This window comes from Papio anubis, chromosome 15 (genome assembly GCF_008728515.1).
Source record: "Papio anubis isolate 15944 chromosome 15, Panubis1.0, whole genome shotgun sequence".
Taxonomy (NCBI): Eukaryota; Metazoa; Chordata; class Mammalia; order Primates; family Cercopithecidae; genus Papio; species Papio anubis.
Window position 1 is genome coordinate 69871698 of NC_044990.1, and position 26924 is coordinate 69898621.

General features: G+C 39.0%; 1 protein-coding gene across 2 annotated transcripts in view; it reads left to right on the plus strand.

Annotated features, from left to right (window-relative positions):
- The first annotated feature begins 872 nt into the window (after window positions 1-872).
- The window catches only part of GPC5 (glypican 5), a 1499214-nt gene continuing 1473162 nt past the window's right edge, over window positions 873-26924 (plus strand). For both annotated transcript variants that reach the window (XM_017951348.2, XM_031655721.1), the window contains exon 1: window positions 873-1433. In XM_017951348.2, the coding sequence (XP_017806837.1) occupies window positions 1271-1433 (163 nt within the window). In that variant the 5' untranslated portion in view covers window positions 873-1270. The remainder of the gene's footprint in view (window positions 1434-26924) is intronic.

Sequence of the window (26924 nt, forward strand, 5' to 3'; positions counted from 1 at the left end):
CAGGCTTAATTGTTGAGTTAATCACATTTACAAAATGCACCTGCCCTTTGGTTTCTGGTGCATAATGCATTCCTGTTGTAAACTGTAAATTGACAAAATTCCTTTGCCATTTTACAATTGCTTAAAGTCTTTATTGTTCTGTATTCCTTGTGAGGAACTCCCCTGAGCACTCTTAACTTAGTTGCTCTCTGAAAAATATTTTAAAGAAATTCCAGAAGTGATAAAGCTCAGAGGGGCCCCACAGATACAAAGTGCTGAAGTAAAATATGATACTAAATGGTGATAAGAGACTTAAAACTAGACTTCATTGTGATAAGAATGTGATAAAGCTTGATTGTAATACTTACACCGTCTTTCAGAAAATCAGGATGTTATAGAAAAATGTTCCTAAGCAGTAACACAAAGCAATTTAAAAAAATAGCTTCTCATGTGCACTGTTTAAAAACCTAAGTGTTATGAAGTCTCTCAATTGAAATCTTTAACTGTAGATAGTTTTTGCTTTTTGTATTATGTCCAGATTCTATTTAATGCAATTAGAATTCAAATTCCTATGTATTGAGGACCTTGATTACATAGATGAGATATTTCTTAGTTCCAGTTGGTGTTTGTCATCTCTTGTCTTCTCTGATCCTATTTATACATTCTCTGTTTTTAACAGATAATTCTTCCCCAGAATGGACTGGGAGAGCGAGGTCCGGGTTTCGTTTTATTTATCTGCATCGAGGTTGCTCCGAGTCTTCAGCCCTGGGCCCGGCAGGACAGCATCTCAGCGGTGCGGAGCGGGACAGCGCGCAGGGGCTGTGGCGGGGGCTTGGCCTGTTCGCGGGGCGGGGCGTGCGGGGCGGGGCTTCCGCGGAGCGCAGACAAGCGGGCACATCCCAGGTTAGCTGCTGCCAGCCGAGCCGGCGGAGGCGGCGGCGGCAGCGGCAACTGCAACAGTGGCAGCAGTGGTGGCCAGAGCCGGATGCTCGCGGGCTCCCTGCAGCTCCACTAGTTTTCTTCGCTCCGCCCAGCGCCCACTCGCCTCGGCTGGGGAAGAAGACCAGACGGTGCTCAGCTCGAAAACTCTGGTGTCTCAGCTTAGGGCCTCCTCCGGGAAGAGCTAAGTGCTCCCAGGTGAAGCCGGTGCCTGCGGGCGGTCCGTACACCCCGCAGCCGGCTCGCACCGCTCGAGAGCCTCGGCCGCCGTGTCTTCCACGCCTGCAGCTCAGCCAGGGCGCGCGGGGCGAGTGGGGTCCCCTGCGGGGTAAAGGGGACCAGGACGGCGAGGATGATCGCACAGACCTGGCCGGTGGGCTTTCGCTGCCTCCTCCTCCTGGCCTTGGTTGGATCCGCCCGCAGCGAGGGCGTGCAGACCTGCGAAGAAGTTCGGAAACTTTTCCAGTGGCGGCTGCTGGGAGCTGTCAGGGGGCTGCCGGATTCGCCACGGGCAGGTAAGGGGCAATGAGGGGGTCGCTGGGCGGGGGGCGTCCGAGCCTGGCCTTCGCTCCCCCAGGCTCCCTTGGTGGCACTCGTGGGAAGATGACCTTTCGGGCCCTGCATTCGCGCAGGGTGAATCCCGGGGAGGCCTCCGGGGATGCTCGGTGCGGATAGCCTGAGTGCAGCGCAGCGCAGCGCAGCTCTAGGGACCCATAACCACGCCTGCGACGAAGCCCGATTCTGGGCATCTGCTTCCCGCCCGGCTCCCTTAGCCTCGGAGGATGATTTGGAAGGAACCAGGAAAGCAGACATCAGGGCGGGGGGCACACGCAGTCTAACTGCGTTTCTCTTCCGAGTAGGAATTTCACCAGTGCCCCACTGGGGATTTCGGTTTGCTGTTTTCTCATAAGGTGGAGGGAACTGAATTCGATCGCCCCAAGTTTGGTACTAAAAATCACAAACCTGCGATATACCCCTTTGCTGGAGAATGGGGCACAGAAAAGGGCAGCCGGTCTCCTCTGTAATTAGGACTTGAACCCTGTGCACCCAGAGACGTGACCCTTAGCTGCCCCTCTGTGCCCTGGCATCAAGCCCTGCTTGGAGGAACCCAACAACCCAGTGTGTCTCCCAGCCCCACGAGGTAGTTTTTAGCCTGAAAAGTGTTATGGCAACAGGCGATCAAACCGAACGTACTGGGGAGTCACTTGACATGGATGAGATATGCCAGCGTTCCAAAGGGAAAGATACAGTTTGTGTGGCCAGCGTGGATCCTGCTTCCTGTGAGCGCCTTTTGCCTATGCTTTCGAACCCTGCTCCCCGTTTCCACCGCACCAGTTTCCTTCTGCTGGTGGGAGTTCCAGGGTAGGTTCTGTCTGGAAGAATAGGTCGTAGCTGTCAAACGTAATAGCAGGTGTCTGGAGCCAAGTAAGGTCTTACTAGAGCCGTGGCTGTGACTATGAAGCCAACACAGACGAATCTGTGAGGTTATTGGTTGAACAAAGAACTTGTGGAGGACGCTTAAGTCTAAAATCCATTTTCTGTTTGAGTTTCCACGGTTGGGGGACTTGCTTGTAGCACTGAGGAGCTGTGAGCTGTAGCCGCTTTTCTTGACTGCTTTGCTTGTTGTGAACTCAATTTTAAGTCATCCCAGAAAGAAAATCTAGGCATTCGGAAACATTGACTCCATTTGAGTTTACATGACCAGTCTTAAACCCAGTTATTTATTTGTGTACCTGTTTCGTACTAGGTGCTTTTTCTATTTTACTTGAAACAAAGTTGACGTTCTCAGTTTAGGGCGATTCTTCTATCCCCAAACAAAATATCACCTTATAGATCTGTAGTTTTCTTCGTGCATTCTTTTCATTAGGAAGTAAATCTCACTTATCGGCTGCTGATAAAACTAAAGTGAGTTTGTGTGTGGGGGTGGTGAGAGTGTTATGATGTGAGATCCTCACCTGAATTATTAGGTTTTTACCCCCAAATACTGTAACTATGCCTGCTATGTTCACCGAATGGGGACGGCCAGCCCCTTCTCCCCAGTAAGGACCTGAATTCACTCCACTCTGGTATCTCAGTATTTCTGGTATCTGCTGAATGCAACACATTGATGGGTTGTTCATCACTTTTGAAGATGAACTTTCCAGAGTATCCGTCACTGAGACAGTGTCTTACTAGGATGTCAGGGAAAACTAAAGCTCTGTCCTAAGGAGAGAGAAATAACTGTAATTATTTGCATTTGATACACATGACACACAAAAAAGTGCCACGACGGCAAGGAATCTTTCTTTTTCTAAGTCACTCTGGATTGTTTTCCTATTGCTAGTACCTTTTTCAAATCTATGGCTGAAGGTGGTGGAGGAATCACCGGAGCACTCACAGAAGAGGCTTAGAGACATCGGTGGTACTAGTGAAAAGAAAAGCTAAGTTCCTTTAATATTTTCACTAAGAAAAAGTCACACAAAAGTAAAAAGTACTATGCTGATTTATACCCACTGCCCCAAAAAAGGCATTCATTAGGAATTTGATACAATTCTGAAGTTTTGTGTCTGTGTTGTTGGTCATCCTGTTACAAACAATTCAGCAAAATATTAAACTGTTTTTTAAGCACTGATTCCTCTCATCTCTCTAAAAAAACCTCTCAATCCCAAATTGAGTAAACCAAACATACCACATGCTTAGTAAATACTTTTCTTTCTTTTTGTATTTTTATATTATCTACAACATTTAACATGATTGAATATGGTAATTGACTATCATATTTTCTAAGATTATCCTCAATCTCAAGAGAGAACATGGTTTAGTCATTTCTACATGAGAATACAAATAGTAATATCTTTTAACAAATGTATTCATTTAGCATGTAGCCTTTCACTGACTAAAACAAACACATTTAATGTGATATATTTTTTTTGGAAGTACATATTTTTACTGCTTTCTTGCATTTCTTGTTCACAGTGGTTAATCCCTGAGATGTCTAGCCAAAATGCAGTTTGTATAATATAAGAAGGTAGAATAAGTTTTTAGTTTCTTCCTACCTTTGTGACTTTTACTTCTGAAAAAAATGCTATCCAAATTGAAATTATTAAAATTGTGAGAGCAGTGATTTAAACCGTTTCTCAGATTCCCCTCACTTTTGTTCTCTACCCTGCTCCAATTCTTTTAAGCCTATTGAGCTCCTAAGGATGTTTGGATGAGAAATGTAAAAAAGGAGAGAAGATGTAAATGTGATTAGAATTACAGATTTCCCTGTGTTCTGATTTTATTTTCTAAGTAGTAGTCAAGGTGCCCTTTGCTCTTGTTTATTTTATTCGGAAAAGAACTGTTACTGAAAGTGTCTTTTAAAGGTCTTTTCATTTTTATTTTATTTATTGGGGATGGGGATAATGCTTTTCTATTAAAATTCTCTTTGCACATGCATTGTGCATAGTTCACACATGCCTCTTTTAGAGGATACATCAGAAAGAGGAAGTTTATAAAACAAGTAAGGATTATATTTAGATAATTTATATACCAAGTATTTTTTGAAATGTGTGTTTGTTGATATAGAACTCTATAGCAAGTATACTCTCTATATCAAGTAGTCTGTGAAAGTAACTTCCTTGGTATATTTTGGCTATAAATAGAATAATAAAAATAAACTCTTGACATGGTTAAGTGAAATTTTAATACTAAAAGACACTGTAAGCAGTGCTCTGAAGTTGTTTTTGTTTTTTTTAACTGCTTTCATTATAATCAGATTTTATTACTGCTCCAAGGACAGTGTAGTTTCATTCTCACACCTAAGAAAAATGATCTGCTTGGTAACCTTGGAGTTTGGAATTACTGGATAGACATTTGGCTTTTAAAACTTGGTTCTGCCACTTGTAGTTCTGCTTCACAGATAAATTATCATCTTGAACCTCTGTTTTCTCATTTATACATAGGAATATTTTAAAAAAGTGTTTGCATAGATAAAATGAAATAATGTAAAATGTCAGAAATCCAGGCACATAGTAAGTGCTGAAAATATGTTCATGTTTTCATTATAATTTTTTTGTTTAGTGTCTTGATTTTAACTTGATTTTTAAGGATGACATTTTAATTTTAGGTCTTTATATATCAAAGATGTTTTTATAATGAGTTGGTTTCAAGTCAGAAATGATTATTTTTCAATTTGGGAAATGTATTTTTATCTGAAGTGATATCTGTTACATTATGGTGAATATTTTGTTTATTTTTGTGAACGAATAAGCCTCAATGAAACAAGGCTGTGCCACTGCTAGCTGCAATGCTCATAACCACTGCCGCCACTGCCACACCACCATTCTTCTGTCTATAGGGAGGTAAAATAGTGCTTCTAAGGTGGTTTACAGATTCACACAATTAGAATGTTGGTGACCGTAGTCACTCATGGACAGTAATCTGAAACTGGGACTCTGTTTCTCATGAATTAACCAGTGTTGCTGTTTGAACAATGTATTTATGGTGATCAGATTTCCAAAGCCAGAATTGGGACCCGTCGTGTGACATTGGGGCAGATGATTAACATCAGGATTGCCCTGGGTTGAAGCCCACCAGCCAAGAACCACTGGAAACAAGATGTAGTAAAATTAGATTCATTTTGTTTGTTGCAGCAAGGGAGATTGCATACCAAAGGAACTCTGGAGAGTTTGGTAGTAGGTAGTTGGGAGGGCTTTTTATGGGATTTGGGCTTGTGGTGGGCAATTATAAGGAAGGTTTAATGAAGTGGGGCAATTCAGGAATTGGCTATTTTGAGAACTTTTATCTAGGTGTTAGAAAGATTAAGGTAGGGTTAGTTGTCATAAATAAAGAAGCAGTAGTAGCTAGTGTTGGTCAAAAGAGGGGAATGTTTAGTTATTTTAGTTAGAAAGGCAGAGTGCCTTTCTCCCCATCCTTTTATACCACAGATCCCAAGAGGTCTTCCCTCATCATTGTTTTCTAATTCTGTGAATGTTACTTATCTTGAATTGTGAGCATCAAGGCCCAGTTCCATTGCCAGGACAGTTTGTCACCTTTTCCCTTGGGAAGTCCAGTCTGTGCTTTGATATCTAAGAGAATCATGTGTTTCATTTTTCTCTAGGTGTTTGGTGCATCTTTTTTTTTGTTTGTTTTATTTTGTTTTTTTTTTGAGACGGAGTGTCGCTCTGTTGTCCAGGCTGGAGTGCAGTGGCACGATCTCGGCTTACTGCAAGCTCCGCCTCCTGGGTTCACGCCATTCTCCTGCCTCAGCCTCCTGAGTAGCTGGGACTACAGGCACCCGCCAGCATGCCCAGCTAATTTCGTTTAGTGCATCTTAATGGTGGAGAAGTGAGTTTGATTGTCTACTTTAGGGTCATAGAATCCAATGCCTCATCAGGTGCTGAATTATACTGATCACACATATTCCCTTGTGGGGTCAATTGTAAATATTGGTGTCAACTATAAACCTTGTGCATCAACTACAAGTATTATATGCATCCCCATTCTCTCTCCATCCCATAATTTAAGTTCCATTTTGCTGAATGTCCAACATCCTATAGTTGTAAAATTGACTTAGGAAGGGTACAACTTGAGGAGCTTAAGAATAATATTTTCCACTTATCACCCCCCAATCCCTATTATTTTTCCTTGTTTCTAGCCTGTTAAGCTTTCTGGAAAATAGGTATTTTTGGTATGTACGTGTGTGTGTGTGTGTATAATCCACTTTCACATTGTCCTTATATTTGATGAGAATACTTTCTAAATCTACAACATTTCTTTTATAGTTACCTGGTAAGACCAAAAACAACATTCTAGCTAGGTGCCTCACCTAAACAGACATGATTTATAGATGAATGGTCACTTGGTATAACTGTTGAGCCGACAAACAACAGATCTGATTTGTTAAAACGGGGTTATGAGAGACTTCAAACATATGCCTGTTGAAATAGATTCTCTGTGAATGTGGTATCTGATCTACTTGGTTAAGTAACAATAGCCATTAATTTTAATAGACAATAGCCATTTTCCATATCTACCTTTCTTTTATAAAGTCCTGACCTTCAACAAGAAGAAAAGGCAGCACTGATTATGCTCTCAATTCTTGAACTTTTCAGTTTTAGTAAATCTTCCATTTCACTAATGAGATTGCCCGATTTATGCTAAAATGATTATTCATTTCTCTATGAATCACAACAAACAGCACAGCCTTTGATTAGCTGCATCAGGTCCACCTATGGCTACTATGTAAGTTGAATGTGCAGTGCACTTTTATAGAAAGAAAAGGAGATGTTATACTTCCATGTTTTTATGGAAGAATGTATGAAAAGTGCAAATAAAGTAAAATAATTTTACCATCTAGAAATTACCGCCAAAACGCCTTTGCATTGTCTTTTTAGCATGCTCATCAGCCCCCTGCTAAGCATGACTATTTTTTGAAAGAACATAGAATAATTTCTTTTTTGAAAAACAAGCCTTTTCCAATTATGAACATATCTTTATTTCCCATTTCCCATGCTGTTAAATATCTTTCTAAGCCTGATTTTTTAAAGTGGCTGTATAGTATTGTATTAAATCTCTGTAGCATAAATTAAATTCATCTTTGTCTTTAGAACTGCAGGTTTCCAGTATTCTCTACAATAAAGTCACATGGCTGAGGACATCAAAGGCACACATGCCAAACTCTTACACAACTCATGGCTTTGTACATGAGCTACATTACTATACATTAAGGCTTTTCAACCTGAGTGCCATTGACATTGGGGGATTGGCAATTCTTTGTTGCGGGGTGCTGTCCTGTGTATTGTAGGATGTTCAGAAGCATCTCTCACCTCCATCCACTAGAAACCAATGGCATTACCACTCTCCACCAAGTTGTGATGACCAAAAATGACTCCTGGCTTTGCCAACTGTCCCATGGGAGGCAAACTTGTCCTTATTGAAAACCACAGGTGTGAACTCTTCAACCTGTGGGTCCTTCACACACACAGACTGTGTAGTTGGCTTGTTTGCATGTCTTAGCTTAAATGTCAGCTCTTCACAGAGGCCTTTCTCAAGTTCACTAAACTAGGTTACACCACTTATTATTGTGGAATCCTTTTTGTTTCCTGCATGGCACTTTTCATGGCGCCACGTTCCTTTTCTTTGTTTTAACTCTACGTCTTTTGCCACTAGGTTGTGTACATGGTGGAGATAAAGAACATACCTGCCAGGGTCATTTTTTTTTCCTGGGCATGTGACCTGTGCAGTCAAGCAAGATCCTACACTCAGATGAACCGTGTGGTTGGTTTAATGTTCTCTAGTCACCCTATTGAAATTTTTTGTTGTTCAGACAGGGTCTCACTCTGTCACCCAGACTGGAGTGCAGTAGTACAGTCACAACTCACTACAGCCTTGACCTACCTAGGTTCAGGTAAATCTCCCACCTCAGCCTTCTGAGTAGCTGGGCCCATAGGTGCATGCCACCATGCCTGGTGAAGTTTTGTATTTTTTGTAGAGATGGGGTTCTGCCACCTTGCATAGGCTGGTCTTGAACTGCTGGGCTCAAGCAGTCTGCACACCTTGGTGTCCGAAAATGCTGGGATTACAGGTGTGAGCCACCATGCCTGGCCCTAATTGAAATTTGAACAAAAGGCCCTGTATTTTCTTTTTGCATTGGGCTCTGCAAATTATGTAGCCAGTCCTAATGCGTACCTTATTGACTGTAGAGTATCTGGTGTGTAGAACAGGGCTTGGCAGAGAATAAGAGTTTAAATAATTGTTGAATAATTTAATAAAGCTTTAAGGAGTATTTTGATACATCTTTTGAACTCTGATTCTTAAGTTAAATTCTAGACATATGCCTGTGGATACTGAATATCTCAGATTCTGCTTCTGTGTATGATGATATTTTTTGTTTTGTGATGTTATATAAATGGGTTAAAGATGGACCCCCATGTTTTTCTTCTTCACAGCAGAGTAGGACCATTAGCCCAAAACCAAATGGTACCCAACTCTGATTTATATACATCCAGTTGCTTTAAATATAGCTCAAATAAACTTATTTTTAGCCATTTAAAACCTACCTGCTTTGCATCCCTGACAAAATTTAACTGAATGCCTGCTAACCATAGATAGAATAAACTGTGGGACACTAAAAGACCCCAAGCCATTGATACCCTTGAAAGCTCTCTCACCCAGACACTTCCTATTTTCTAGTAAGTGATATCACCTAGACATGCAAGCACCCTCTCCGATTTCCCCTTCTCCTGGGAGTTTTCTTGTCATCTTTGCCTTCTGGGTGGTAGCCAGGCACCATTGTCTCTGGAAGGTCTCCTGTTGTGAGGGACTTCAGCCTCTTGGCAACCTGTCAAAGCACCACCCAAATAAAGCTCCTTTTGTACTACTGCCATCTTGTGGTCCTGTATTTTCTTTGATTAGCCTTGACATCCTGAAACTCACCACATATGGGTCAATACTTATTTCTAATGGAAGGCAGGGACTCAAAGTAGCAATACTGATTTTAAATATATTTCTTTCTTCTTACTAGACTATAGGCTATTTGAGAGCAGGATCTGTGATTGATTTCCTTTTTGGTTCTGTGATTAGGCCAACATTTATAAATAAATAGTTATTTGTAGAATTCACCTTATTTTTGTAGTTACCTAATAAGTTATTTATTATGTTTAATTATTTTTTAGTGCTTAATATTAGTAGTAGAATGAGAAATATAGAGAGTGAAGTTTCTTAAAATGTATATGGGCTCGGTTGTGTTGAATGAATTGTTTTTGTGGGGTTAATTTTTGCTTACATAACTCTCACAAATTTTATAAAGTGACCAAACCTTTTAAATTTAAAGGAATTTTTATCTGCTATCTAACGTTTTTGAAATGGAGTAAATGAGTTGCCAGACAAAGGTTTAGAAAGGAGTATTCTCAAATGTCCTGTAAGAAAAAGAAAATTACTTAACATCTAAAGGATTCATTTGCACAGCTGTTACCGTCATGTGGCGGGGCGACTGATCTGCCTTAGAGCATTGATCTGTTATTGAGAGAATGGAGACAAATAAAGGTGAGCAGTTATAATTTGCATTTGGCTCTGGAATGGGTTGGCTTGTATATTATTTGAATTTTTAATTTTTTGCAAAATAGTATTTTTCTATGAGGAAATTAACAGTAAGGAACTAGAAAAGAATTCAGCTTTTCCATTTTTTACCCTTGTTAATCCCATGTTGGGAGTAAAGTGTACATCACTCACCTGTGGAACTATTCCTGAGCTGATCGTTGTTTGTTAAAGGACACTGACTTGGAGTTCAGTCTCCATTGTAGACCAACCAGAGGACCACTGTTTTCAGAATAAGGAAACAAATAATTGCTATTAAATCACAAAACATGATAGACTGTAGCAGATATAATCTATGTCTGAAACTTTTCCAACAATTCCAATTTTAGAAATACATATCTGTTTAAAAATTTACTTTAAATCGACAGATAAAACTGAGTATATTTACCATGTACAACATGTTGGTTTGAAGCACTGTACATATGCATTGTGGAATGGTTAAACCTAGCTAATTAAACTATGCATTACCTCACCTAGTTCCCAGTTTTGTTGTGGTGAGGACATTTAACATTCAATCTCTTAGCATTTTTCAAGAATGTAATATATCATATTAACTGTAGTCACCGTGCTGTGTAATAGGTCACTTGAATTTATTCTTTTTATCTATCTGTAAATATGTGTCCCTTGATCAACATCTTTCCAACTCTTCCTCCTCTCCCACAGCTCCAGCTCCTGGTAATCACCATTCTCTTGTCTATTTCTATGAGATCCACCTTTTTAGATTCTACATGAATGAGATCATGTGGTGTTGTCTTTTTTTGCCTGGTTTATTTCACTTAATATAATATCCTCCAGGTTCATCCATGTTGTTGCAAATGACAGCATTTCCTTATTTTTGATGGCTAAATAGTACTCTATCATATCCACATTTCCTTTGTCCATTCATCTGCTGATGGATGCCTAGGTTTATCTAGTCTTTAAGACCTCTTTTCAATGGTATCATAGAAAATTATAATTTTTCCTGTATAAATTGTGGCTGGTTATTTGTTTAGGATATTTTACAAGCACTGCTAAGAAATTTTACTTAAGTAGAAAGACTATTTAAGTCAATGCTAATGAAACAAACCTGCATAATTAGATATGGTCCAGCTATTAAATATATTTCAAATGTAGTTATATTTAAAAGCTAGTAAATATTGTCTCATAACTTAAATTGTTTATCACTCTTATTAAGATAATGGGTTTAAATTACTAGTTTTTCTCTCCTCTGTGCTATAATAACCAAATCTATTTCAGTTCTTATAATTCGTTATAGGCAACCTAATTAAATAATCTTTGCAGCTGTTTTGTTAGTCTTTTGCTTTTCCTTGTTTTACAGTTTCAAGATAATTTAGTTCATAATTTCTTCAGTATTTGCCTTGGTAGAAGATAAAATCTGAGAAAGGAATTGGATAAAAAGCACATCAAGAGTTTGTGTCTTCATTGATTAAATGAGCGTAAAAATTATTCTGGATGTCCTTGTTCATTACATATATATTCTTTAAATGGCAGATTGTCAATATCAAATTACTTGTGCAGATTTATTTGCTCTTTGAATAACTTTCTTATTCGGTAAGGTTATACCGAGTTACATTTGGTTCATTTTCTTTTGATCATTGAGATGTCTGTGTTTAATGAGCTAAAACTGAAGTAGGTCAATAAAATGAAGAGATTAACAGCCTGTTCTCACCAGCCTTGGAATTTATTTTACTCTAGGGGGAAAAAAGTCATTTTTAAAAAAGGTATTTGATCAACTTAAAAGGTAAAAGGAATAAGAAAAACATGGCAAAACTAAAAAAGCTGAGAAATCAATGAGTTCTTCAGGGTACTATTTGTTAGGTGAAGCTATGTGGATCTCTGTTTGTATAGTTAAGAGTTTTCATTACAAGAGCAGAACCAAATTTTACTTCTTCCTTTGATAAGTTCAGAAGCACACAAAAAACTTCAGCTTTTAAAATATTTCCTATTCAATTCCTCTTTGGAAATATCTTATATAACAAGGAAAACTAGTAGTTATGACAAACCATGAAAATGTCATGGAATAAATAAATGGGAAAAGCAGACTTATCACCTTATTTGTTGCATATTATGATCACATATTTTCTTTTCTTTTTGTTGGTGGACGAGGAAGATGCCTGTGTTATGTATTTCTTCTCCCAGCTTTCATATTAGATTCAGGGGGAACATGCACAGGTTTGTTACTTGGGTGTATTGTATGATCCTGAGATTTAGGATATGAATGATCCCATCACCCATTACTTAGCATACTTTCCAACAGATGGTTTGTCAACCCTTGTCCACCACCCTCCTTCCCCTCTCTAGTAGTTTCCAGTGTCTGTGTTTCCCATCTTTATGTCCATGAGGACACAGTGTTTAGCTCCCACTTATAAGTTAGAACATGGGGCATTTGGTTTTCCATTCCTGTGTTAATTTGCTTAGGATAATGGCCTGTGGTCACATATTTTAGTAAATAACGATGAATTTATAGTTTTGAAATAGGTTAGTCTTGACTCCATCACTTACCAGCTATGTGACCTTTAGCAAATGACCCAACCTCTCAGAAAGTCAGGAGGCTGAGACGGGTGGAACACGAGGTCAAGAGATCGAGACCATCCTGGCCAACATGATGAAACCCCATCTCTACTAAAAATACACAAATAAGCTGGGCATGGTGGCATGTGCCTGTGGTCCCAGTTACTCAGGAAGACAGGAGAATGGTGTGAACCCAGGAGGCGGAGCTTGCAGTGAGCTGAGATGGCACCACTGCACTCCAGCCTGGGCGACAGAGCGAGACTCCGTCTCAAAAACAAACAAACAAACAAACAAAACACTGGACTTTTGCAAAATAATGGTATTTCAATTAATTCAATTAAGATAAAGAGGGAGACACTTTGCCTGGAAATATAAGATGGTTTTAAGGCTGAATTAATGTAGGTAGGGATAGATTCTATAATGTTTGATTGCCTTCATCAAGTGAGTAGGAGTTACTTCTCTACTTTATTGTGTTCTTGCATGTCATAGTGCTGAGGGTCTTGGCACATCCCCTATATTGGGGATAAGATCTTTTCCTCCATATGAAAGGCACAAGGGTGAGGTGTGCTGGCAAATCTCCGTCTGCCCCTTCAGAAGCCCTCTCCATCCTACCATTTGTTCCTGGGCTCTATCAGTGGGCATTCTTGGCTCTGGCAGTTGATGGGAGGCAGTAGCTACAGAAGGACTGGGCAAGTGGAGTAGGACAGACGTAGGTCTCACCTTTATGGAGTCACTACAGGTTGGTTATGACCCTTTACCTAAAACCATAGCTCCTGTCGAGTGTCCTTACAAGTCTCTGAATTCTTGTAATGACTTTCTCTCTCTGTTCCCTAAGGGGCAGTAGCAGTGACCTCACCACGGTTATTAGCCAGGGAATATTGCATGATCCTCACAGCTTTCCTATATCCTGCTCTTTATAAAAATTTTGTTAAATGTAATTTTAGGGTGCCAGTCTATTTTCTCCCAGGATTCTGTATGATAACACTTTATATACTTTAAATACATAAAGCCACAGCTTTCATAAGATAATTTGATTTGTATTTAAAATGTATAGAAACATAAATCTGTTCTAGAGTTACTTTATAAATGTTTTTAGAAGTTCCAGTCAATAATTTCTTTACTCACATTCAGTTGCTTCATAATCATGCTTCTGTTAAATGTTCCTTTCCTTCCCTTCCCCACCCTTTCCTCTCACCCCTTTTGCGAAGTGCATTGGTGGCAGCTAGCTCTTTAGGCTTCAGTTGAAAATATGACTGAATGGATAACACTCCATGATGATATGATAGCTTAGTCCCCACCTGCCCTATCAATTCAATCACCAAATTCTCCTAGATTCTGTTTCACAAATGCCTTTGTGAATTCTCTGCCTACCAACATTGCTACTACTTTGTTTTAACCCAGTGCCTTTTCATGGCTGAATTGCTCAATCAGCCTATATCTGTTCTTAGCCCTTGCTAGTCCATTTGTCAATAGATTCCCAACTGAGCTCCCAATAAAATCCAGTCTTATCTTTATTTCTCGTTCACTGCCTTTCTTAAAAATAAAAGAACATGATTGTATTTGAATACATAACTTCTGTACAATAAAATAAAATGAAATATCACAGTGAAATGGAGTCCTGTGACATTTCATCTGTAATGCACAGCAATCAAAAGGTTAGCATCCTTAATCATAAATGAGCCCTCATAAATTGGTACCAAAGACACAAATATATCATGTGAAATGAAAAAAAGAACGTAAAGAGGAAACTCAAATAATATAAATGACTACTATGGATATGTGAAGATTAGTGAACTTAACAGAGGAAAAATAATTTCTCAGGAATATGACGTTTTCAAAGATTAGAAATACAGATATCTAGTGTTCCTGTGATGGTGGGAAATAGAGCATTTTCATCTATAAACACTGAAAAAGAAGACTGGTAAAGACTGTCTCTGGTTCAGGGGGAATTCAGCAGTATGACTCAAAGTTTAAATGCTGTATACCCTTTGCCCAACTTATAGAAAAGTATTCCAAGAAAGTAATTGGACAAAATTCAAACTGGTTTATATATAAGCATCGTCATTGTAGTTAATGTAAACATCTACTAAATGATAAATTATGGATAATTACGTGGATATTAAACGAATAAAGGTAAAGCTGTATAAATAACCAAAGTAGAAGCCTAGCTTGGTGGCCCACACCTGAATCCTAGCACTTTGGGAGGCTAGGGCAGGAGGATTTCTTGAGCTCAGAAGTTCTTCAAGACCAGCCTGGGCAAATAGGGAGATTCCATCTCAACAAAAAATTAAAAAATCAACCATGTGTAGTAGTGTTGTACACCTGTGGTCCTAGCTAATCAGGCAGCTGAGATGGGAGGATAGCTTGAGCCCAGGAGGTCAATGCTACAGTGAACTATGATCATGCCACTGCACTTCAGCCTGGGTGACAGAGACTCTGTCTCAAACAAAAGAAAACAAAAACCAAAATGAAGAAGTGACTTAAGATATCATTGAAAGGAAAAAGCAAATATGGCCCCACTTAAAAAAAAAAACTACTTACATATGTATTATGTAAGTAGTTTTGTATTAACAACTACTGTATTTGTTAATACAACTTATGTATTAACAAATCCCAAACAATATGGACAGAATGCCATTAGTAGTAGTTAGCATTGGAGAATAGAATTCGTAGGAGAAAAAGCAGTGAAGAAGTAAAAATATATACTTTACAAATTTCTGTCTTTGAATTCTCAAAAAAGATATTTAAAAATTGAATCATATTTTAATAGTTACCCTGTAATTAGTGTTTATAAATGTGATTCACACTTACAGGATCACTGAGATGAAGGCCTTGCCATCCCATTTTCTTGAGCTTCTCTGTGTGATAACACTTTCCAGGCTCCTGGGATTGAGGCCAATAGCAGCAAGACAATAGTCAATCTCATTGTTCTTTATCCTGATCATCTTGGCTCTGATGTAGCTTATCAGACCCTCGGCGATCTGGCCCTTTCTTCTTTAGCTTCATGTGCTCTTTCTCCCCATCTGGAAGAGTCAGTTTTTGCTCCTGAGCTCCATAAATAAAATTATTCCTCAAAAATCATCCCTGGAAATACTGAGATGATCTAAACTAACTTCAGAGCCAGGAATTACTTCTAAGGTCATCTTCGAATCAGAGTACCTAATTATGGCCATATCTTTAAGAACAAAGAAACATCATTTCTCTCTTGGACTGTCATGATAGCGTATTGGTTTTATTTGCAGTTTTATCTTCATTGGAAGCTATTTCCCATACTGCTTTAATGGTGACTAATGTAGTTTGGCTCTGTCCCCACTCAAATCTCATTTTGAGTTGTAGTTCCCATAATCTGCACATGTTGTGGGAGGGACCCAGTGGAAGACAATTGAATCATGGGGGCAGTTACTCCAACGCTGTTCTTGTGATAGTGAGTTCGTTCTCAGGAGATCTAATGGTTTTATAAGGGGCTTTTCCCCCTTTGCTCAGCATTTACTTTGTCCTGCCACCTTGTGAAGAAAGTACCTGCTTCTCCTTTGCCTTCTGCCATGATTGTAAGTTTCCTGAGGCCTCTCCAGCTGGCAGAACTATGAGTCAATTAAACCTCTTTCTATTATAAATTACCCAGTCTTGGGCAGTTTTTTATAGCAGTATGAAAATGGACTAATACAGTGATGTTTCCATATGGAAAACCTGATGCCATTGCCTCTTTAAACTGTTCACTCTTTAAGATTTCAGTGACAGCAGGTCAGTGAATTGGAGTACATCGAGGCATCTCAAGGGACAATGAAGACAAAGGAGGGGGAGGGATGTAGGTGGGCTAAAGCAATGAGAATTGGGACTAGAGTGCTTACAAATCTCTCTGTTTGGCTTTTGCATATTTTTTTTCTGCTGCAGAGTGACTTGGTTCACATAACAGAAAATATGACTGCTATAACGCTTCCACCAAAAAAGAGAAACTGACCATACTCTCTTGGTCATGTGTTAAAAAATTTCAAGGAGGGTGTCGCCTTATAGTGTATAGCCATTTTTCCAACTAACTATGAAGGTGGATTGGGGGTTGGAGGAGAAGATCTTAGAAAAGCTGTGCAAGTCATATACATAAATCCACAGGGGTTTGATACACATCTTAAGACACCCTTCATGGTTCTGTAGTGCTATGGCAAAAGCTCGAACTCCCATGAATTGCATTTACATTTCTCAGGGATGTAATCCCCACCTTCTTTTCCAGTCCTTGTCTCCTGTGGCCTCTCCACTGTTTCCTATCTTGCCTCCCTGTTGTGGGAGATAACCCACTATGGGCCTTGAGCATCCGTGTGTGTTTTGGCTGGGCATGGTAACAATGAAGGCTCTGACTTCCCTCTGCTTGGGCCATGTGTCAGTGTTGTGTTTGCAGTGAGCAACTTTGAGGGATGGTCTGCCCCAGAATAAAGAATAGGATTGCTTAGGCTTGCTGTAGAAGTGGTGAATCCCCAACAAGTTCAGTGTTCTTCCCCTGTAACACTACCTTCTATACATGCAGGCAACTACCTAGACCCTTGTGGAGAAGGGTGCTGACATGATGTTCATGCTGTTTGCTGTGAGTCTCCTGTTTTATGCCAGCATCCGTGAAACACCAAGTAAGGGTAACGTGCAGACCTTTCACAACTCCCAACAACTTCCCTCAGTCCACAGCCATACACAGACCTGGCGCTCCACTTCACCCATTCCCCAGTGCTTTTGGTTTCCCCAATGAGCCACACCTTTTGATACATCTTGCCTATTGTTGCCTCTCTATGGAATATAATTTCCTTCCTTCTCTTTCCCCATTCTTGTCTGACTAATCCGAGTTCAAATTTGTTTTGCTACTTGTCAGCTTTGTGAATTTAGGGAAATTGAACCATATTAAACAAAAGTTTTCATTTATAAAATATCAATATTTTTCTACCTTGTAAAAGTCTTTTTGCGAGGGTTGGGGGGTGGGGGGTTGTAAGGAGACTATAAACCATCTATGTAACCAAATATTAAAGATGTTGCTCAATATTCTCTGAACCCTTTTCATGTCTCTCCAAGAAGGTGATATCATTTCTTCCTCTGTGCTCCCACAAAACTTAGTACATCTTTTATAGCATTTTATCACATTAATTTTTTTTTTACAAATTTGTTTCCTGCTAATCTGTGCCCTGGAGGGAAAATTGCATTTTATCAGTTTTGGTATCCTTAATAACATCACAGTGTCTTGTACAGAATGGGTGCTTAATAAATCTTTGATGGATTTGTTTGATTTATTAATTAAAATAAAAACAGGACATCACCCTGCAGTGTAGCAGAGGTGGGAGGAAGACCACATATCCTGAGAAGTACCTTGAGGAGGGAGGCAAGAGTTCGTGTACAATATAGGGCTGCCCATTCCCACCCAAAATGTAGAAACATGTAAATGTATGAGTCCTTCAGATGCCATTTTTAAGAACCCTCATTAAGTTGACCTCAAAAAGAATTACTAGCAAAATGCAAACTGTGTGCTGCTGCATTTTACTTCTATTAGCTGTTTATTAGTGTTTTAGGGAAAAGGATCTCACTAGCTTGGGAGAAATGCTGCATCCTAAACATCCTTTTTAAAGAGTCACAATACATATTAGCGTTTCAAATCTCTGAGAATTACTAGAGATAATCCATTTCTTTTTTTATTATTATACTTTAAGTTCTAGAGTACATGTGCACAACATGCAGGTTTGATATATAGGTATACATGTGCCACGTTGGTTTGCACCCACCAACTCTTCATCTACATTACGTATTTCTCCTAATGTTATCCCTCCCCCAGCCCTCCACCCCCCTCAACAGGTCCAGGTGTCCAAGTGATCTCATTGTTCAGTTCCCACCTATGAGTGAGAACATACGGTATTTGGTTTTCTGTCCTTGTGATAGTTTGCTGAGAATGATGGTTTCCAGCTTCATCCATGTCCCTGCAAAGGACATGAACTCATCCTTTTTTTATGGCTGCATAGTATTCCATGGTGTATATGTGCCACATTTTCTTAATCCAGTCTATCGTTGATGCACATTTGGGTTGGTTCCAAGTCTTTGTTTTTGTGAATAGTGCTGCAATCATCGAGAAAACCAATTTATTTTCATAGGGAAAATGTTTTTTGACTTAGCCCACCTTTTACCATTCCCTTGAAACATGTTTTACTTAACGGCAGTTACAGAGGCACTTCTTGAAAAAGTGGATGGAGCGGAGGGAGGTATTTAGAAGGCAGAATTGTTAGAACCTTCGAGGGAGAAATAAGAGTCTAGTATGATTCCCAGTTTTCAAATAGCTTTCAGGGAATATAAGACACTCTGTAGGGAGGAAGGTTCAACATTGAGCATGTCAATATTGAGGCTACTGTGTCATACCAAGGTCGTGATGTGTATTAGATAGTTAAACATATGGGTCCAAATATCATTTGAGAGTGGCAGCAGAAAAAGATTTGGAGATCATTGGGTGTGTAGGTGAATTCCTAGAAGTAGAAGATCATTCAGGGACAGAACTGAGAGATGGAACTAGAGATGACACAAATACAGTAACCCCTGCTGTCAGCCCACAAAACAAAGATTCTCTAAGGACAAGGAGTTTATTCTGAACTCAGCAGAAGCATTGCAGGCAGAATATGTGGGCTGCAACCATGGGTGCGTTTGAGAAGGTTGAGGTAAGGGAAATATTTTAACAGCAAAAGGAGTACACTAAGTTGTTCTGAAACAAAGCTAACGTTGGATACAGGAACTTCTGGTAGGAGTTGAGCAGTTTACTACTGGAGACAGTGTGATGTTCCTGTGATGTTCAGGTAAATGTTCCTGTGCATCCCGTTAGCTGTCCTTGGGACTGATGTAGCAAGCAGCAGTTAGGAAAGTCCTTAACAAAAGCTCTTGTTATAAGCATATATGCCCACAAGCCCTTCAGGTAGTCTTTGTAGTAGTTCTTATCATAGGCATGTATACACAAAGGCCCTCCTCAGAACCTTCTGGCTTTATTTATTTTGTTAGGGTTTGACACAACTGACTTCATTTTTATTCTGATACTTTTCACACATCTTATGTGTGGTTTTGCTTTCTGAGGTTTCAGTTACCCATGATCAACTGTGGTCCAAAAATATGAAAGAGAAAGTTCCAGACAAAAACATTTATATGTTTTAAATTGCTTGCTGTTCTGAGTAGTATGATGAATTCTCTTACCTTCCAACTCCATCCTGCCTGGGACATGAATCGTCTCTTAGTGCAACGTATACACACTGTCTATACTGCCTGCCCGTCAGTCGTTTAGTAGTCACTGAGTTGTTATCAGATTCAAAACATGTCGTATAGAGGGTTTAGTACTATTAATGGTTTCATGCAGCCACTAGGAATCTTAAAGGAATAGGAGGCAGAAGATAATCCAGCAATATTCTAGAAGTCAAGAAGAAGAAAGGGTTTTGAGAACTGGGGAGTAAATTGAGTCAGAGTCCACAAAGACATCAATGGTGATTAGAAATGGATAAATATCTCTTGGATTTGGCAAGTAAGAGTTCTCCACTTACCTGAGTATATGCATTTACCAAGGAGTGCTAGGATCAGAATTTAGATTGTAGAACTGACACAAGCATGAAGTGGAAACAGAGAATTCATACTGCCCTTTCAAGAAGCTTGATTCTGCAGGGAAGAAAAGACTGGAGCATAGATTGTGCTCATTGTGTGTGTTTGTTTTTCATAGTACACACTTCACAAATATGTTTGTAGGTAACAAAGTGATGGGGTGAGTGTGGAAGAAAAGGTGAACGGATGAGGCAGCAGTCACAGGCAGACTTTCTGGCTATGTTAAGGGTTTTGGACTTTATTCCAAGAGCAGTAGAAAGCCCTGGAAGATCTTTTAGCAGAAGTGCCACGATCAAATTTGCATTTTGAAAAAGACCTTTCTGTTCTGTAGGGTATCCCTTTAATACTTCTTTTCCAGGTGTTATATTAGAGTGGTTGTAGTACCAACAGGAAGAAGTGGATTCCAAAATTATTTGAGGTAGAATCAGTATGATTATGATTAGTTTCTTCTGCTTGTCTTGTAACAGGAACCTGTTAAGATATTTCTGATGCATCTTTTCAGTTGTACATACAGCTGAAATCAGTCCCGAAAGACAAAAGGTGCATACTGACCTTGCATTCATGATAGTTTGAATGACCTTAATTATATTGCGTGTTTTGTATAGCTATTCATATGATGTATACTTCTCATTACCTGGTTAATATATTCTTATGCTGTAGGACCCTTTTATTAGTATGCAAGTTATAAAACTTCAAGAATAGCTAATAATTTGAGCCAGAAGGGATCAAGCAATTCAATATCTTAATAGTTTCCAGTTAGCTATAGCTTTCTATTTTATGTATTTATATTCTAGCTCTTTTGATATTAGTTTAAATGAATGTACAGAGGTTCATATAATCTGAAAATAATAATAGTGGGACAATGAATGTGAACACAAGCCTAAAAATAATCCCCAAACTAAGAGTAATAAAAATAATATGGAATTAGGTATAAGGTTAGGACACAAAATACATGTACATTTTATTTTAGCAGAATAAGGACTCAACATTTTGAACTAGGCTGAAAATTTTGTCTCTGAGTTTGCTATTAGCTATTACAAAGAATAATCCAGTCAACAACGTGATTCACAGCCATTGTTAGAAAGAGAAAGGAACAAGACACTTTTCATGGATTCTTCTAGAATATGTTATATAATGATACTAGTAATAAGCCAGTAGGTAAATTTTCTTTAACTGAGAGAAGACTCTCTGTGGAGTATTTGGATTGTGGTCATCCTGGCCAGGAAGAGACGAACTGTAGTGGCAACTATTTCTATGCAGTGAGAAATAAAATTGTGCCTGGTAATAAGGTATTAGATTGAAATCGAGATACATTGTTAGAGTAGAAAAAAATGATCAGATCAAAACTTTTAAACATGCGAATTGATCCTCCTGATGGCCATTACCTATGGAATGCTTTCAGCAGGATGTACCTAGTTGGTTGCTGCTTATGGTAAACAAACCTGGAATTTTTGGATTTATGAGTCATGGACCACATGAAATTGTTACTGTTAGTTATGTCACAGTTAGTTAGACTACAAAAGATATTTCATGACCAAATGGCCTTTCTTGTTTAATGAACAGGTGAGTGGTTAAATTTGGGCCTGGGTTTATCCCAGAGTAGCAAGGAAGAATCCTGGGGAGCTGCAGGGATGGCCTCAGATTTCTTACATTTCCTGTGTCTCATGATCCTGGTATCCTTAGGATTATTAGTAAACTCTGATACTGTGTAAGATCTCTGATTCTGTGCATCAGATTTGGCAGTCCAACCTTTTTTGTTATCTCAGCCTAGTGAGCTTTTTTTCTAGCCTAGTGAGCTTTCATACTTGAGGGTTTCCTTTGTTATTCCTTTAGTTTTTGCATTCTATATATGAAAATTTTATTTTTGCCATGTAAATTATAAAATAACCATTTTCCATGGTGAATGATGGATGTCTGTCTTATATTTTATGAGAATATAGATGTAATCCTCATAGTTCCTGGATCGCACACTTCTTCTGTTCCCTTGCTTTTCAAAATTAGGAAACCAAGAAGGAGTCTCAGTTTTGGGGACTCCTGGCTTTCAGCATGCCAAGCTGTTTGTTCTTTTCTTCTTTTGCTTCTTACCCTCAGAGCCAGCAGCTTAACTACCATTATTTTTTCCTTTCTGTGATTATTTTTCTATTTACCTTTAGATGTTTTGTGAAATAACCCTATCAGTGTATGCCTTTAATAAAATCTATTTCCTCCCTGATATGGTTTTGCTCTGTGTCCCCACCCAAATCTTATCTAGAATTTTAATCCCCATGTGTAAAGGGAGGAACCCGGTGGGAGGTGATTGGATTGTGGGGGTGGTTCCCCCGTGCTATAGAGATCTGATAGTTTCATAAGGAGCTCTTCACTCTTCTCTCTTCTGTTGCCTTGTGTAGAAGGTTCCTTCTTCCCCTTCTGCCATGATTGTAAGGTTCCTGAGACCTCCCCAGCCATGTGGAACTGTGAGTCAATTAAACTTCTTTCCTTCATAAATTATCAAGTCTTGGGTAGTATCTTTATAGCAGTGTGAAAATGGACTAGCACACTCCCCCTCAAAATAATGTGTGAATAAATTTATGTTGGCATCTTTTGGTGTCTTAAAATGGAGAATTTGCGATCTTGGAAATCAACTCATGAGCTACTCTATGAGGCATAATTATGCTATCAGGAGCATATTTCTACCAATCATTACAAATTAACATCATCTTCTGTAGTCACCAGGAGGTGAACTGATAAACACGTCCAAGGATTTTAGCATCATTCACCTTTTTCTCTTAGCTTCTGTTCGCAGAATCTGTTAGCTTATTTCCTTGTGTAGCCTGGGGTAGAAACTTCTCTAAAGATTATAAAGAACTCCTCACAGTTATTTTGGGATGTGATGGTCTCTTTTAACGATTGTATACTGTGCTGACATGCCTCTCCAGAAACTGTATTCTAGTTATAAAAGAGCACATTTTTATAATTAGGACAATAATTGTATCCTAATTATTATTATGAAGGGAATAATAATACTTACCAATGTGGAACTCAGAAGACTAATATTTTAACTTTCTTTTTTTTCTTTCTCATCCTGCAAATTATGATAAAAGTGAATAAAGGAAGGAAACAAAAAAATATCCTTTGTTGAACACTGCAATGAAATATTGGCCAACACCAAAATGCTTGACAAATGTCTGTGTGATAAAGTTCATGGAAGAAAACAATGAGAGGAAAACCAGTAAGCTTACAGTTTGCTGTAGCTTGTAAAAGAAAACTTGCTCCAGAAATAAGGACTCTCACCCTCAGCACAGTTTTACTAGCACCTTTTGGCTCAGAATTATAGAGGCCTGTAGAGAGGGTGGACCATGAGACAATAAGAATGGAAAGTATTCTTGATGTATTGATGACTGTATTGATGTCTTTTAAAGTGCTCCATATATTGGAATTTATAAAGTATATGTACTCTAAGAAGGCTGGCATGCTATGTAAAGCAGGTCTCCTGCTAAAATTGCCCACAATAAAGTCAGGAGTACTAGCTGGAGAACGAAGCATCACCCTGGAGCCAACAGAAACACAGTAATGAAAATGGGATGGAACCTTGAAACGTCCAGCACCTTCTGATGATGATCCTTCCCTATACCACTGGGACTCCTGAGTCTCTCAGCACTAAAGAAGCATTACAAAAAACAAAAACTTAGCATCCCTTTCTAGGCCTAGAAGTTGACAACAGAAACCTACAAATTCTGACAAACTCAATCTCAACTCCAAATACTTTGCAAGACAGATAGCTTTGGTAAGGGTGCATATAGAAATAGAAAAATAATTGGATTTGTAAAAAGCAAACTCAGTATTTTACTCTTAAAGATGTTGCCTTAGTCTGCTTTCTGTTGCTATAACTGAATACCTAAGACTAGGTAATTTACAAAGAAAAGACATTTCAGCTGGGCATGATGGCTCACGCCTGTAATCCCAGCACTTTGGGAGGCCGAGGTGGGTGGATCACCTGAGGTCAGGTGGTTGAGACCAGCCTGGCCAACATGGTGAAACCTCATCTCTACTAAAAATACAAAAATTAGCCAGGCATGATGGTAGATGCCTGTAATCCCAGGTACTCTGGAGGCTGAGGCAGGAGAATTGCTTGAACCCAGAAGGTAGAGGTTGCAGTGAGCCCAGATCACACCATTGCACTCCAGCCTGGGCCACAGAGCAAGACTCTGTTAAAAGAAAACAGAAAAAAAAAAAGAACATGTCTTACAGTGCTGGAGGCTGGGAAGTCAGGTTGAGGGGCTGCATCTGGTGAGGGCCTTCTTGCTGATGGGGACTCTGCAGAGTCCTGAGATGCTGCAGGTTATGACATAACAAGAGGATTCATGAGAGAGCCAACATGGTTTTTACAACAGACCCACTCTCATGATAGTCCATCATTTCATTGACACATTAATCTATGAATGCATTAATCTGTTCATGAGGGGAGAGCTCTCATGACCTAGTCACCTCTTAAAGGCCTCATGTCTTAATGCTGTTACATTGCAGATTAAGTTTCAACATGAGTTTCAGGGGGGACACTCAAACCATAGCAGAAAAGCACAGCAAAAAAGTACCTCTTTAATTGGAATTCACACCTTATGTTGGATTTGTAAAGACAAAACTGCACAATCTTGAAAAATAATCTGGGAACAAGAAATAATTCTTGTTAAAAATCATGAATTTCTTGGTACAGTGAAGTCTGTGAAAGGTAGGCTAAATATAAAAGCTATTCTCAGAAATATAGAAGAAACATTACTGAATCAGACTTGAAATGGTGTAGTGTATTGGTTAAGTGCATGAGTTTTGGAGCCACACTGCCAGGGTTCATGTCTTAGCTTTTTAGTAGACATTTGTATTATGCTTTGCGGCTATTTTTATTATTGAAATGGTATATATTTTGGTAAAATCTTGGAATTTAAAGGATTAAAAAATCATTTTTGCTTATAGTCTAAGGAAAATAGATTATTAAATGGCCAAAAGCCAGGTTGATATTGAACTTCTCCACAATACTGTAAACTGGGAGATACAGACTTTGGAAGGGAACTATACATAAGAGAGTAGGCATTCTTGGATACACATAGGCTTAAGAAGCTTACTATATATAGAGAGCAGGATGGTGGTTACCAGTGGAAGGGGAGTGTGGGGTGTGAATGTGGAAAGAGAGAATGTTGGTTAAAGGCTACAATGTTTCAGTTAGGAGGAATAAATTCAAGGGATCTATTGCACAGCATGGGAACTATAATGTATTGTATATTTCAAAATTGCAAAAAGAGTAGATTTTAAATATTCTCACCTCAAAAAACGATAAGTATGTGAGGTCAGAGATATGTTAATTAACCTGATCTAATTATTCCACAATGTATGCAGGTACGTGAATGTTTTGTACTCACATTGTAGCCCATAAATATATATAATTACAGTTTTTCAATTAGAGATAAAAAATGAAAGAAGCCTATTATATGCATACAGTTTCTTTTTTAAACTTAAAAGTTTCCAATTCAACTGAGAAATAATTACAACTAAAATATTCATCCACAATGCATACTTGGAATAAAGTAACCAGTGACAGAAGAAAAAACAAGTCATTTTAGTTATTTTGGGAAACAAAGAAGATTCCTGATCTCAAGTTTATGTAATTGTTTTGAATAATGATTCTAAATCATAAATCTGATGTTAAATTTCTGGAAGTAATGAGGAAGCTGAACTCTTGCACTCTAGTAGATCAGGATAGGACCTCATAGTAACTGATAGATTTTATCCAGAGCAGGTTTCTGAGGATTTATGGGACATGTGGTAGCAAGTACATTAATTTCATCATGACATTCCTTGACCCTGCTAAGACAAGGATGACCTTTTTTTTTTTTTTTTTGGTGGTGGTGGGGCAGGGTTGGTGGTTGAAGACTGGCAGAATACAGTGCTGCTTTTTTTGTTTTTGAGATGAAGTCTTGCTCTTGTCCCCCAGTCTGGAGTGCAATGGCATGATCTCGGCTCACTGCAACCTCCGCTTCCCAGGTTCAAGCAATTCTTCTGCCTCAGCCTCCTGAGTAGCTGGGATTACAGGCACGTACTACCACGCCCAGCTAATTTTTTGTATTTTTAAGTAGAGACGGGGTTTCAACATGTTGGCCGGGCTGGTCTTGAAACTCCTCACCTCAGGTGATCCGCCTGCCTTGGCCTCCCAAAGTGCTGAGATTACAGGCGTGAGCCACCATGCCTGGCAGAATCCAGTGCTTTCTAAAGACACTAAGAATGTGGTTACTCTTGATGGATATCATAGCTATGACTAGCATCCCAAGGGCTTAGGAAATGCTGGGCCTGGTGTGAAGGCCGGCAATTTGGTATGGGTTGGGAGAAGAAATTGACCCCATTGCTGGAACTGAAAGAGAGAACAGGAATATAATCTACTTGCTGGAATTCAGGTAAGAGAGTAAGTCAGGACAAGCAAAGGTACTAATTAAAAATGTTGAACCAATATAGAATTAAGTTTGGGGACTTAAAGTCTTGACTGTGATTCAAGTAATACTAGAATCTGGGGTGTAATGAAGGCTGCAGGTAGAAATAGGGTAGCTCAGTTGAATCAAGGGAAGATATCTAAGATTGTTAATTTTTAAATGAACTGTTTATTTTTCATTTAAAATGGAAGACTTATGTTTGTATAAGAAAAGCAAATATCATTTCTTGACAGCCTGCTATATACCAGGTACTTCCTAGTATTTAATGTATTTAGATATAATAGCAGAACTTCTCTCTGGGAAATGTAACCAATTTCAAAGTGTTTTTCACCTTATTTCTTTGTTTTCAATTTCAGTCTTTAGGTTAGCACGGTTTCAGAGGTGGTCTCCTATTTCATAAATTAC